Below are 13,864 nucleotides of genomic sequence, written 5' to 3'. Positions count from 1 at the left end.
AACAACCCAGCTGGGGCTGCGTGGCCAGTCTGACATTGCAGGCAGGGGTCTTCCGGCAAGAACATGAGAACAGCCACACCGGGTCCCGATGGCCCATCCAGTCCTGTCTGCTGACAGCGGCCAGTGCCAGGTGCTCCAGAGGGAGTGACCAGAACAGGGCGAGTGCGAGTGATCCGTCCCCTGGCATCCAGCCCCGGCTGCTGGCCCTCACAGGCTTAGGCACACCTGGAGTGTGGGCTTGCATCCCTGCCCATCCTGGCTAGCAGCCATTGGTGGACCTGTCCTCCATGAATTTACCTCATTCTTCTTTAAACCCAGTTATACTCTTGGCCTTCACAACATCCTATGGCAAGGAGTTCCACAGGTTGACTGTGTGTTATGCGAATAAATACGTCCTTTTGTTTGCTTTAAACCTGCTGCCTAGTAATTTCATTGGGTGACCCCTGGTTCTTATGTTACAAGAAGGAGTAAATAACACGTCCCTTGTCACTTTCTCCACACCAGTCACGATTTTATAGACCTCTATCATATCCTCTCTTAGTCGTCTCTTTTCCAAGCTGAACAGGCCCAGTCTTTTTAATCTCTCCTCATGCGGAAGTCGTTCCATACCCCTAATCATTTTTGTTGCCCTTCTCAGCAGCTTTTCCAATTCTAATGTATCTTTTTTTAGATGGGGCAATGAGAACTGCACGCAGTATTCAAGGGGTGGGCGTACTATGGATTCACGTTGTGACAGAATGATATTTTCTGTCTTATTATCTATCCCTTTTCTAATGGTTCCTAACACTGTTTGCTTTTTTGACTGCTGCTGCACATTGAGTGGCTGTTTTCAGAGACCCATCCACAGTGATGCCAAGGTCTCTTTCTTGAGTGGTAACAGCTAATTTAGACCCCATCATTTTGCATGTCTAGTTGGGATGATGTTTTCCAATGTGCATTACTTGGCACTTATCAACTCTGAATTTCATCTGCCATTTTATTGCCCACTCACCCAGTTTTGTGAGATCCTGGTGTAGCTCTTCGCAGTCTGCCTGGGACTGAACTACCTTGAGTAATTTTGTGTCATCTGCAAACTTTGCTACCTCCCTGTTTGCCCCTTTTCCCAGCTCATTTATGAATACATTGACCAGCCCCGGTCCCAGTACAGCCCCTCGGCGGACTCTGCTATTTACCTCTCCACTGTGCGAAAGGGGGAACGCCAGCCCCAGCCGTCTCCAGCCTCCGGGGGGCAGGTCCCGGGCAATGGGTTAGTGGGCACAGTGCTGGCAGGTGGCACCTGCTCACGGGAGCCCACCGCCGCGGGTCAGTCTGCAGGTCGGTGCTGTGACGCCCAGGGGGAGGTGCTGGCAAAACGAAGGAGGCTGAAGGGAGCTGCTTGCCTGGGAGCAGGTGCCTTTGGCTGCAGGGCAGCAGCGGGGGACCCCGACGTCCTGCTCCCACACAGCGTCCTGTGCAGGGATGGAGCGTGCCAGGAGCAGCTTGCTGCACAGCTGTCGGCACAACGTTGCCAGGCCGGGGCTGAGCGCTGGCAGGTTGTGCTCCACTTGGCCAGGTTCGCTGAGCCGAGCAGCCCAGGATGCTGGGAACCGTCTGCTCTTGACGAGCCTGAGGGTCAGCTCCTGCGCAGAGCTACAAGCCCTACCATGCTGCTTGGCCACGGGTCCTGGTAGCTCAGAGCAAGTGCGAATGGGTGCGGGGTGGGGGCAGGAGGGAATCCCCCGGAGGGCCTCAGAGGCTCTGGCTACATTGCAGTTAAACACCTGCAGCTGGCACGGCTCGGGCCTGAGCCCCGGCTCTGGGCCTCTGCGCTGGGGGTGGGTACCAGAGCCTGGGCTTCAGCCACAGCCCAAATGGCCACACAGCACTTTTTAGCCCCAGGAGCCTGAGTCAGCTGACCTGGGCCAGCCGCAGCCGGGCCGAGGCTTCTGTTGCGGTGTAGGCGTCCCGCTATGGCAGGCTCTGACCCCCTGAGACGGGCAGGTCCCGTGGAGCAGAGGCAGCCCAAAGGGCAGGGCCACGAATGCTTTGGAAAAGAAAAGCCTCCCCCAGAGTTGCCTGTGAAACTCTGCATGCGTAGCTGGCAGCACTGCTGCCTGCACTGGGCGTTAGGGGTAATGATCCGAGAGGGGAGGCCAGCCTGAGCGTCCAGGCACCTGAGGATGTGTGCAGAGTTCTCGGGGCAGGGCTGTAACCGTATTTAGGTGCCTAAAGATGCAGCTGGTGGGATTTTCAGAAGTGCCTGGGTGCCGAACTGCCAATGGAAAACCTGCCAGCTCCTCTCCTCTCCCTCCCCTGCCAGCTGATCTCCCCTGCCCCCTCTTTCCCCCGCAGGGAGTCGGGTGCCTGGGCAGCTGGTGACAGTTTTCAGAAGGGCCTAGCCCTGGCTGCATGTTTTGCTACCTTTAAGGCAATTTGCATGTGCAGGCAGGTTCACGGCCCCTCACCTGGCCTCACACACCCAGCTCGGGGCGTTAGCTGGCCCCCTGCACCGCTAGGCACCTAAACACCTTTAGCAATCTGGTCCTTTGTGCCTAGCTGGGGCCAGTCACTGCAGGGGCTGCTTTTCAAGGCTCCAGCCCTGGCAATGGTGCTTTGCACCTCATGCGCCAGGCCAGAGTCCCTCTGTTTTGCAGACGGAGACGGGGAGGCCAGAGGTGACTTGCTCAAGGTCACGGGAGAGGCGTTTTCAGAGGTCCGGAGTCCATGGCTGCCTGCCCTGTGCACGGGCCAATAGCTCCCAGCTATATCCACAGCAGTTTACAGGAGACGTGCCTGCATGTCCACCAGCTGGTCAGCATATGGGCGCTGCAGGGCTGGTGGGCAGCTGTCCCAGAGCCCGGTGCCAATGCCCCCGCCACTTCCCCAGACTGTCAGCTTATGCCAGGAGAGAGCAGCCCTTTCTCCCCAGCCAGCCCCTCTGCCCCTGCCTCACTGTCCCGGGCCCTCCCTAGGTGGAGCCCTGTGATGAGAGTGCCAGGCCTCAGCCACTCCCTGCCTCAGCCCTGTGATCGGCCCTTTGTCCCCCACCCCCAGTCCCACCCATGCTGGACTCCCCCAGCTCTGCTTTGCTCCCTGTCCTGCTGCCCTACCTTGCCCAGCCTCGTGGCCCCTTCGGCAAGGCAGCTCCCGGCCGGGTCCGGGCGAGAACGCTGGGAGCCCTCGGTGCCCCCGGCCGTGCTGGGCCCACGGGGCGGGGGAGGAGCTGTGCCAGCTTGGGGCCGCAGCGCACTCGGAGCAGACACAGGGCAATGTACAAATTCCTTTATTTTATTAGTTCTTCAAAGACTAGGTGGAGTGGGATGGTCACCGCATGGCTGGCGAGGGACCCCTGCCTGGGCCGGCGCCCGTCCCAGGAGCACTTCTCAGGCGGGTGTGAGCACCAGGAGATCGGGGGCAGGGAACGGTCGAGGCCCTTCTGTGCCCCATGAGTTTCTGCTGAGAAGCTGGTGGCTGCGGGGGTGGGGGTTGGTGGCTCAAGAGTGGGTGTATTCGGGGGGGGGTCACTGCAGGGGCGCACATCCATCAGTGGAAGGAGCCGCCCTCCTCCCTGGTGCTCTGCATGCAGTGTGCTTCCCGGAGCCCTCCCCCTCCTTATGTTGGCTGCCAGCCCCCAGGGTGGGGGGGGGCTGAGCTGGGTGCTGGGGCGTGCGGTGGCTGTGGAAGCCCGGGGGCTGGACGGGGCAGAATGGCTCCAGCAGGCTGATGGGCTAGTGTGCAGGGCTTTACATTCCCCATAACGAGCACGGGAGCGAGGCTCAGCCACAGGGCTGGTGGCGCGCAGCCGCCTGGGGACGCAGGTGGCTAGCTGGGGACGCAGGGATGCGCTGCTGGCCGTCAGGCCCCAGGGAACGCCCTGCACCCGGCCAGTGAGCAGGAACACAAGCAAAGCGTGCGCATGCATACAGCCACTCAGTCACCCAGCCAGCCGTGCACACACACCCACACCCACGCACGGGGGTCGCGCCGACGCAGAGCTGCACGCCTACTGCCCCCTTGCTCAGGAGCAAACAGCACGTGGGTAGGCGCGCATGCATGCGGTAATGCGCCAAGACCGCCGTATTTGTACACACAGTTGCACCTGCACCTGTGTGCACACACACACACACACACACACACACACACACACACACACACGATTGGCACTTCTCTCCTGGCCGTTTCCAGGTGTGGAGGAAAACCCTAACACACGAATCGAGCCCCTTTGACATGCCCTTGTGGCACAACCAGGAGAAACCCCGCTGCTGGGTCCTGGGCCTGCAGCCCCTTTGGGGAGCGGGGTGGGGTGTGTGGGGGGTCCTCACAGCTGCTTAGGCCAGCAGGACCCCATGGGCAGCCAGAGACGCTGCCGGCTCCTGTCACCCTCCTCTGCCGAGGGGCGCAGACCTCTCAGTCTAGTGGTAAAAGTATAAACCAAACGCAGGCCGCCCCAGGGGGGCCGGGTCTGGCCTATCAGCCCTTTGCCCCATGGTAGTTTGTGTTTATTGCGGTTTGCAGCCGTCAGCCATTCAGCGATGGGAGCGTCAGCTAATGGAAGCAGGTGAAATGAGCTGGGGGGAGCCCTGGGCAGCGCAGCAGGTGACCCCCCCCCCCACCCTCCCTCCTTGTGGGCAGGCGGGGAAAACACACAGCAAGTGCTGCAATGTCCGGTGCCTCACTGCACAAGGCGTGATGGGCGGGCCCATCGCACGACATGGGGGGAGGGGCTGGGCCCACATGGTCACTGCAGCCCCACCCCCTCCCAGTTCACTTTGTTTACACAGATGTCACCCCCCCCCGGCCTCAGCCCCCCCCCCCCCCCCCAGCCCAATTGTTCCCCGTTCCCCTGCTCTTGTCAGCCCTGGATGCGAGTGCCACTGCCCTGCGCAGTGCCCTCCCGTCCCAGTCCTGGGGCCCGTCCACCCCCCGTCGCCCCGCCTGGCACTGGGGTCCCCCGGGCCATGCGGTGACCATCGTGCGGTGACTAGCAGACAGGATGGGAGGGTTGGGGTGTTTACCCTGTTACACAAACACTAATGCGGCAACACACACGGGCCACTGGGTGGCCTGAGACGCGGACGCTGGGGCCGGGGGGCTCCCGCCTGGGTCTGCTCCTCTGCACAGGCTGGGAGCGTGGCGGGGCGGCTCGCCGGAGTGCGTGGAAGTATTGCAGTCTAACTGATATGGCTTTAACTATCGGAGAAGGACACAGATGCGGAGGGAGACGTTGTGGCTTCTCTCAAACTCAACCCGCAGGCAAAAACAAACCCTATGGGAACCCTGGGATGCAATCGGGACCCGCCCCCCCCAGCAAAGAAACCCCTTTGGGAAACAGGAGACAAGCCCCAGGCCTCTGAACCCGCCTCAGGGGACAATCCACCCTCTTCTCAACAGGGCCTGAGGGGCGCCAGCACTGGGGGGATCCTGGGCAGGGAGCCCTCAGCCACCTGGCGCGGGCTGGAGAGGCTGCCTGTGTCCCTGGGCAGGCTGGGGCTGCAGTCGAGGGACGAGCCAGGGCAGGTTTCCCCGGGTGTTGGCGGGGGGGGGGGGTCCCTGGAGCCATGCAGGGCTCAGGGCCCAGAGCGGGGAGACAGAGATACCAGCCGAGGGCTGCATAAGGACGGGTGCCTCCAGCCAGGGCTCGGAGTCTGCCAGCGGGCACAGGTGCCTGAGGGTGGCTGGGGAAGAGCTTTGGTGCCCAGATACCACAGCGATGGGCACAGCAGGAATGTGGGCGAGCCCCAGGGTGGGAAGTGGGCTGAGCGGGACCCCCCGGAGGCCCTGCCATAATGGGATTCGCTCAGTAGGGGGCACCGGGAGGGCTAAGTGCTGGATCCGCCCTCTGGGCTCAGGCCCCACATTAAACTCCTCTGGCAACGTGCCAGGATTGTCCCCAGCCCCAGACCTCCCCCACCCCCCATGCTGCAGGGCTGGGAGGGGAGGTGGGACGTCCCCGTTCCTTGGGCCCAGCTCTGGCCCTTGTGTTTTTTAGAAATCTCCTCCCCAACCGTTTGCCCTAATGGGCAGGGTCTTGACTATGGCAAAGGGTGCCCGGCTTGACCCCCCCAGGGCCGAGCTCGGCCAGGGACGCCCCCCCCTCCCCCCCCCGGCTGGGCTGTGCAGGGGACAGGCCCGGCTGGGGTCGCGCCCGGGCCTGTGGAGGGGTTTGGGGCAGGGGCAGAGTGGCGAAAAGGCTTTCTCTTTCCTTCCAGCCACCCCTAGCCCCACCAAGCTGCCCGCTGCCCCAGGGCAGGGTTAGCTGGGGAGTCCACGCGTCCCTCTGTGTCCCGCAGCCCCTGCTCCAGGGCCGTCCCCGGCGCTTGCTGTGGCAGGCGAGGGGCAGCCTGTGTCTGCCCAGCACCAGCGGAGGGGCCGGCCCCAGCAGCCCCTTCCTGAAGCCCAAACAGAAGGTGACAGAAATGGGTAGTGCGGCGGGGGGCAGAGCCGTGGGGCGCCGCCGCTGGGAGCCAGCCCGGTAGCCCACCATGTCCCCTCCGCGCCAGCCCCTGGAAGCTGGCCCGGCAGGACACTCGCGCCCGCCAGCTGGAGCAGGCCGGGGTTGCTTTGCTCCCTGGGCTGCTTCCAGGCGGGGCCGGAGGGCGCGGGGGGCACAGCCCCCAGCCTGCGGGTGCTCTCCTGCTGCCCCCATGTCCCTGGCCCCTGGAAGCAGGCAGGCAGCGTGGGCCTGAGGAATGTCTGAAGTTAGTGAAGGGCAGAGAAGGGGCATGGAGCACGGGCAGAGCCCTGCCTTTCCCTGCCGGCTGCCCCACCCTCCGCCTGACGTGAGGTTACTGCAGTGAATTTGGTCCCAGTTCGCCCCCCACGCCCGGGGAGATTTGCCAAGCAGCCGGCCGGCACTTTGGCACAACACAGCGCTGACTCCGAACGGCTGAGGGGCGAGGGAGGAAGGGGGAGCCCGGGGCTCCGGCTGCCCGGAGCTCAGCAGGCAGGGGGTGGTTTTTGGTCTGGTTGCCTCGTTCGCCCCACTGGAGCAGCGAGAGGTTCTGGGCACAGGGGACACATCTGGGATCTTCCCTTCGAAACAGTTGGAACAAAAATCAAATGAACTAAAAGAAATGAAAATCCCCCCCCAGCCCAGTGCACCCCGGTGTGTGGGGACGGGCCCGGGGGGGGGCGGCGTGGGGCTGTTACTTCTTGAACATGTCCTGGAGGGGCCCCGGCAGGTACTTGAGCACCGTGTCCAGGATACTCTCCTCCTCCTCCTCGTCGTCGTCCCCGCAGCCCGCCGGGATGGCTTTCTTGGGGCGCGTCAGGCTGCCCTCGCACGGCTGCTCCATCGCCGCCTTCTCCTCCGCCTCCTTCTCCTCTTTCTTCTTCAGGCCGTACTGCAGGGGCAGAGACAGACCGGGCCTCTAAGCGCCTGGGGGGGCAGCACATGGGGACCAGGCTGCGGGGCCCCCTCTCCTCTGGGGCCAGGCCTGCAGCCAGTGGCCTGCCCCAGCATGTGCCGTGCTGTGAGTGCCCGCACACCTCTCTGCGGGGCCAGACCGATGGGAGACCAGCCTTCCCATCCACTGCTGACACCCTCTGCAAGCCCCTCACTGTGAGCCCACAGTGGGTAATGGACAGAGCCTAGCATAGCAAGGGGGGCTGGCACTGCCATGGAGCCAGCCTTGGGCACGTGTCTGGCCAGGCCCATGTTCCTTCACCACCCAGCCAACTGCCCTGCCTGCCTCTCCGGGACAGGCTGGGGGATGCGCTTTGGTCTGTCATGTTTCTAATGCCCACCTGTGACAAAGTGGAACTGTTTGTAATGTTTCCTCTGAATACTGTGTGGGTGCCTCAGTTTCCCCTGTGCATTTCTTAAGGCTCTAGGGGGGAAAGATTGTTGCAGAGCAAAGGGCCAGTGCACATAAATGGCCGTCACTCTGTCTACTGGCAACTAATGGCCAGGCCCTTCCCCCCTGCAAGGGGATGCTAAAGGTGTTGGAGAACAAAGGAATCAGGTGACCTCCTGGCCCGGGAAAGAGACAAAGCCCAGAGGAGGAGGGGCTGGAGGGGGTTTCGGTTGGGAGCTGGCTGGGGACGGGAAGTGAGAGCAGACGGGGGTGTCTGGCTCGTTGGGCCCCAGAATGGACCCGGCTGAGGGGTCCTGTTCTCTGTACCTACAAGCTTTGGTTTAGACCCTGTTCCTGTCATCGAATAAACCTCTGTGTCACTGGCTGGCTGAGAGTCACGTCTGACTGCGACGTGGGGGGGCAGGACCCTGTGGCCCCCCAGGACCCCGCCTGGGCAGACTTGCTGTGGGAAGCACACGGAGGGGCAGAGGATGCTGAATGCTCCAAGGAGAGACCCAGGAGGTGAAGCCATGGGAGCTTCTTGCCCTGCAGACAGGCTGCTCCGAGGGAGAGGAGGCTCCCCAGAGTCCGGCCTGGCTTGGTGGGGAGCAGTTCCAGAGCAGCGCCTGGGGACTCTGGGACACCACCCCCCTGGTGTCTAGGTGCTACTGTCTCCAGCCCGTGAGCAGCGGTGCCTAGCACATTGCCCGGGCCGGGCAGGCAGCCTGCCAGGCTCCCGGGGCAGGTGTGGGCTGAAGCCCATCACAGCCACTCGTCCTCTCCTCATTTCCAACATGCAGGCGAGTCCGGGGCAGACAGCCAGGCCCAGCTTGCAAAGCGACCAGGCTCCCCATCCCCAGCGCCAGCACCCGCTGCCCTGGGGCGCCTCCGGCCCCGCAAAGGCACAGCACAGCTTGCATGGCTAAAGGAGAAACCGGCTGGCGGAGCCCTGCCTGCCTGGGGCCCACAGGTCCCGCTGCCTGAAATCTCCTGTTCCCATCTATCTCGGCTCACAGGATATTGGAGGCGTCTGTGATTAGACTCAGGCTTCCCCAGCGCCGGGGCCGCGGCAGCGCCTGGCGCGATGCGGCTGCGTTATCTGCTCCTTGGCGGGTTATTAAAGATGGCAGATAGGGAGAGACAACGCCAGGCTGTCATGCGGCCGCTTGCAGCAGGCGGGGGAGATAAGGATCCCCCCAGCCCACCCCCATTCCAAGCTAATCCCCTGCTGCGGCGGCAGGAGGGGCGCGCAGCGGGGGCGGGGGGAGTTTCAGAGACCTTGTGAAGGGGGAGAATCTCTGGGGCGGCTTTTCCCCCAGCCAGGCCTTGCTGTCTCTCACGGTGTGGCTCTTTGGCGAGAGGGAGCCTGTACTACTAAGTGCCGGGCTGAGACCCACCGAGCTCATTGCATACATGGGCCGCCCCGGGGAGTAACACTCCCTGCCCACCTGGGGCAGGCTGGAACCCGCAGCATAGAGGGGAAATGACCCATTTGGCCTCCCGCTGCCCCCGAGTCCCCAGCCTCCTCCCCTTGCTGACTCCCCGGAAGCGGAGCTGGGCAGAGTCCCCCGACCAGAGCACCGCTGGAGAACGTGCGGCTTGTCACCAGTGCAGCTGAAGGGCAAATCTCTCTGGCAAGACACTGACAATCTGCCCTGGCTGCAGCCAGCCCCCTGCAGCCAGCTGAGAATCAAGGCAAGAATCCCTAGGCCTGGGCATTGGCCATGGCACAGAAACCCCCAACCCTAAACCTGGGCAGCGTGCCTGGCACAGGGATCCGTGGCAGCGAGCACAGCACAGGACACTGCCTTCCCTTGGAGCTCAGCACACTGGCAAAGAGACGAGCCGGGAGCAGGCCGGCCCCCGGGCAAGGAGTCAGCGATCCAGCGCACAGAACTCTGCTCCCCACGGCCTCCCCGACGCAGCATGTGCAGGACACACCGTCTCCTTTATCGACACGGGACCCGCCACCCTTCTCGTTACAGGTGGACGCCGCCGCCCTTGGGATGCAGAGGGAGCTACGCAGTCAGGTGAAATCCCTGCAGCCACAAGCCCTCCCCTCTGTGCCCACTGAAAAATCCTATTGCTCCCACCACGCCCGGGGGGGCTGAGCATCGGGCGCCTGGGGGCTGGTTCTGCTCCACCCCGCAGAGCTCAGGGCACAGTTCCTTTGCTTTTTGCACTTTGCAACTAGCCTGGTCAGTTTCCCTGCCTAGCTCCAGGCAGTTCCATCCACTGGTGGAGCCCAGATGCACTAAACAACCATCCTCTGCAACACAACCCTACCGGCCTCAGAGCCGCAGGCGGGACTGGGAGAAAGAACAGGACACGACGGGCGCCCAGGAGCAGCGTGGGGAGCACGCTCAGCACAGCGCCAGGAGGGGGCGAACAAGGCGACCAGCATTCATGGGTGTAGTATGGGAGGTGTGACGAACTGGGAATGTTCTTAATGTTTTCTTTGAATTCTGGGTGGGTGCCTGTGATGCAGCAGGGAGAGGGGCGTGTTGGCCTGGGAAGGTGGCAGGGGAGTTTTGCTGGGACTGTCTGCATGGGGGAAGGGAGGATACCTGAGCACGTAACATGAGAACCAGGAGGGGGGTTGGGGGCCAGGTGACACCTCTGCCCGGGAAATGGACAAAGGCTGGGGGAGGAGCCGGGGGGAGGCTGAGTGAGAGGCTGGAGGGGGTTTCAGTTTGGAGCTGGCTGGGAAATGGAGGGGAGCCCAGACAGGGCTCTGGCCTCCCTGGGGCCCCCCCCAGATGGACCTGACTGAGGGGTCCTGTTGTCTGTACTGGCCAGGCCTGTTTTGGACTGTGTTCCTGTCGTCTAATAAAGCTTCTGTGTTACTGGCTGGCTGGGAGCCCAGGTGAATCGCAGGAAGCCGGGGGTGCAGGGCCGTGTCTCCCCCACACTCCGTGACAGGAGGTTCCTGCAGAACCGCCGTGTCTGGCTGAGCCAGAGTCACCCCAGCCCCGCTCCATGGGGCAGTCCAGGGACTGTCGCTGGGAGGGGCAGATGGGTGCTGAGCCAGCCCCAGGGTGTTTCTGCAGCGGCGGGAGGGAGTGGCCCCGTGATTGCCCAGAGCAGGGAGTCCCTCTCTACTCGGCTCTGCCACGGCCCCAGCCACTCCGCACAGGGCTCCCCCCCCTCGGCCACGGGCCCATCGGGCTGTGGCTGGGCGTCTGTGTGACACAGGCGCACTCCAGCCCCTCCGCCCCACCTCACTCACCTTATCCCGGATCTGTTGCCGGACCTTCTCCCTCTCGGCCTCCATCCTGGCGTGCTTGGCCTTCCGCTCCTCCTCCTGCTGGCGAAGGGCTTCTTGCCGCTCCTCCTCCTTCTTCTGCGCGTCGGGATCCTTCTCTTCCTCTCCACCCAGCATCTTCCCCATGTCCTTGGTGGCCCCTGCACAGGACACACCAGGCAGCATGGGCAGGGGAGCATGGCTGCGGCCTCGGGGCTCCCGAAGCAGACGCCCCCCCTCCAACAGCTGTCTGGCGCCATCCCCCGCCGCCGCCAGGAGGGGCAGAACTGGGCGAGGCAGGAAGACGAGCAGGGAACGAGAGGCCTGGGGCTGCCCTGCCCCCCACTCCAGTGCAGTCATTTACATCAGTGCAAGTGAGTGGCAAACGTCAGCTGTCACATGCGGGGCGGCCATATCGCCCGGCTGTCCCTCGTTACTGCACGGCCCAGCAGCCTCGCCGGCCGCGCTGCATTTAGCCCACAACGGCAGCTGGGGCAGGGAGAGTCGGAGAATGGGATCTGCCCAGGGCGTCTGGGGCTGGGTCTCCCAGCACTCATGGGGCCAGGAGGCCAGTGGCCCAGCTTAGAGCCAGGAGGGCAGCGGCCTGGGGGCTGGGCTGGGGCTGAGCTCGCTGTGGGGAGAAGGTGCTGGACTCCGGGAGTTCCAGTTCTGCCCGTCCTAGGGAGCTCGGTCTCCGGACTGCCAGCGGGGGGCTTTCCCCGTGGGGCGGGGCAGCAGCGTGGCCGTCTCTGCTCAGACACCCGCCGTCGTGTCCGTGGCTCTCCTCTGCCCCTCGCCCACTGGCTGCTCTCTGCTGCCGTGTCCTGCTCTCCCCCTTCGGCGCCAGGTGCCCTGCTGTTCTCCCAGAGAATCCCGGGGGGCTGGCCCCATGTCCCTGCCCATATCACTCACCATGCCAGGCCCCTGAGCTCTGCAAACCACTCAGTTTAGTTAATCTCCTGGGACCCCACGGGGAAGGGAGCCACCTCCCCAGGACCCTTCACATCTCTGTAAAGCTACAGTGACCCCAGGCAGCCAGCGATTCCCGATCAGCCAGGGGCTGCTCAGAGGAGGGCGGCCCAGTGGGATTGAGGTCAAGTCTCTGGACCCTGAGGTACTGTGGGCAAGCCCGTGCCTCAGTTTCCCATCTGTTCAATGGGGATAAAAGCCCTGGCCTGTCTCTCCTGAGGGCTGGGAGGGGCTCAGATACGAGAGTCCCAGGGGCCAGGCAAGTCCCTTCGCTAGGACCCCAACACAAACCAGCTCCACTAGCCAGGGTGACTAGGGAAAACGCCAGCCAGTTAGTGAGGCTGGCGGCCCAGGGAATCCTTGTGGCTAGTGGCCCCACCTAGCAGCATGAAAATCAAAACCGCACTGGGCGTTCCCTGCCCTCAGAGTGTGACGCCGGAGCTCAGCGTATGAAATAGCTGCTAAAGCTGTTCCCTGCCTGTGGTTATCTAGCCATTCCGTGTGGCTAGCACCCAACCCCTGCCTAGGACTCGCCTGTGACTTGTACCGGGGGTTACAAAGCTGCAGGCTCCACTTCCAGCGCAGTCCAGCTGCCGGACTCTCCGGGCGAGTGAGAGGGGCTATTGCTGCAGCAGGGTGCGGGCTGGGTTGGAGCTTTGTGGCTCCCCAGATAGTCCAGGCACTTCCTGACCCACAAGCCTGGTGCCCGTGGTACAGGATCCGTCCTGCTCCTGGCTCTTTCACGGGACGGGACGGGAGTAGCAGCACTCAGAGGTGCCAACTCCGGGGGTGCACCCACAGCTGCCCGTGGCCCTGCCCCGCTCCCCTGCTCCAGCTCACCTCCGCGAGCGCGCTGCTGCGTCCTGCTTCTCTCCCCTCCCAGCGCTTGCGCTGCGACACAGCTGTTTCGCTCAGCAAGCGCTGGGAGGGAAGAGGGAGGACGGGGAACCGGGTGCATTCGGGGAAGAGGCGGGGCCGGGACGGGGATTTGGGGAGGGATCCAACAGGGGCAGATTGGGGGCGGAGTTGGGGTGGGGCTGGGGGCAGGGGGGGCAGTTGCCGTTCGAGAGATTGGGGAGCTGGTGCGGCTCGGCTCCCCTGGGAGAACTCCCTACCCCCATCTGGCACCCCGGCTCCTGGCACTCGTGTGCCACGTAGACAGAGAGGGACTTACAATCACACGCAGCAGCAGCCTAGAGACCGTCCTAGGCCATGTTCTCCTCGGGGCGGGGCCCTTTCCCAGACACCCAGCCAGGAGGGCGCGGTGGGGGGGGAATACGAAGAGCAGACTTACCCCCTAACGCTTGCTTCATCACGAAGTCCATGCTGCCGGGCCTGATCAGTGCGCTCTAGGCAAGAGCCGAATTCTCATCCAGTGCTGTGGGCTGGGCTGCTAGGATCAGGTGCCACTGGCCAGGAAGGAGAGACACAGTGAGATGGGCTGAGAGCCAGCGCCGAGACCTTTCTGCCCAGCGCCCGGGCCAGGAGGGCAGGGGTAACATTGCTCTTGTGATCAGCCCTCGTCTTTGCAGACGCTGGCGCGGTCAGGCCCAAAGGCGGCCATGCGACACTCACCAGAGGCTGTGTAGGGCGGGGGAAAGGAATTGCGATTGAGATGCAAATCATGGGCCAGATTCTGCTCTCACTTGCAGCGGTGTAAATCAGGATTAACCCCACTGACATCACTTTCCGGCCCCAATCTCCCGGCACAATCCCCACGGAAGCCCGTGGTGCATATGATGACGGGGTGAGCTTGTCTCCGGGGCCAACGGGAGATGGCTGTCGGGATGAGGTGCAGCAGGCCGCGTGGGATTGCGCCGGGACGTTCCAGTTTGACCCAGATGGATACAGGCCAACACATGCAGAATCCCTGGCA

The 13,864-nt window shown here is 63.4% G+C and overlaps 1 protein-coding gene across 6 annotated transcripts in view; it reads right to left on the bottom strand.

Annotated features, from left to right (window-relative positions):
* Window positions 1-4,803: 4,803 nt before the first annotated feature.
* Window positions 4,804-13,864, bottom strand: part of CPLX2 (complexin 2) — a 66,060-nt gene continuing 56,999 nt past the window's right edge. For all 6 annotated transcript variants that reach the window (XM_045028403.1, XM_045028406.1, XM_045028405.1 and 3 more), the window contains 3 exons: window positions 13,283-13,397; window positions 11,005-11,180; window positions 4,804-7,322 (listed from right to left, as the gene is read on the bottom strand). In XM_045028403.1, coding sequence (XP_044884338.1) covers window positions 7,125-7,322; window positions 11,005-11,180; window positions 13,283-13,313 — 405 coding nt within the window. In that variant the 5' untranslated portion in view covers window positions 13,314-13,397 and the 3' untranslated portion in view covers window positions 4,804-7,124. The remainder of the gene's footprint in view (window positions 7,323-11,004; window positions 11,181-13,282; window positions 13,398-13,864) is intronic.

This window comes from Mauremys mutica, chromosome 8 (genome assembly GCF_020497125.1).
Source record: "Mauremys mutica isolate MM-2020 ecotype Southern chromosome 8, ASM2049712v1, whole genome shotgun sequence".
NCBI classification, from domain to species: domain Eukaryota; kingdom Metazoa; phylum Chordata; order Testudines; family Geoemydidae; genus Mauremys; species Mauremys mutica.
This window is presented reverse-complemented; position numbering and strand designations above follow the sequence as displayed.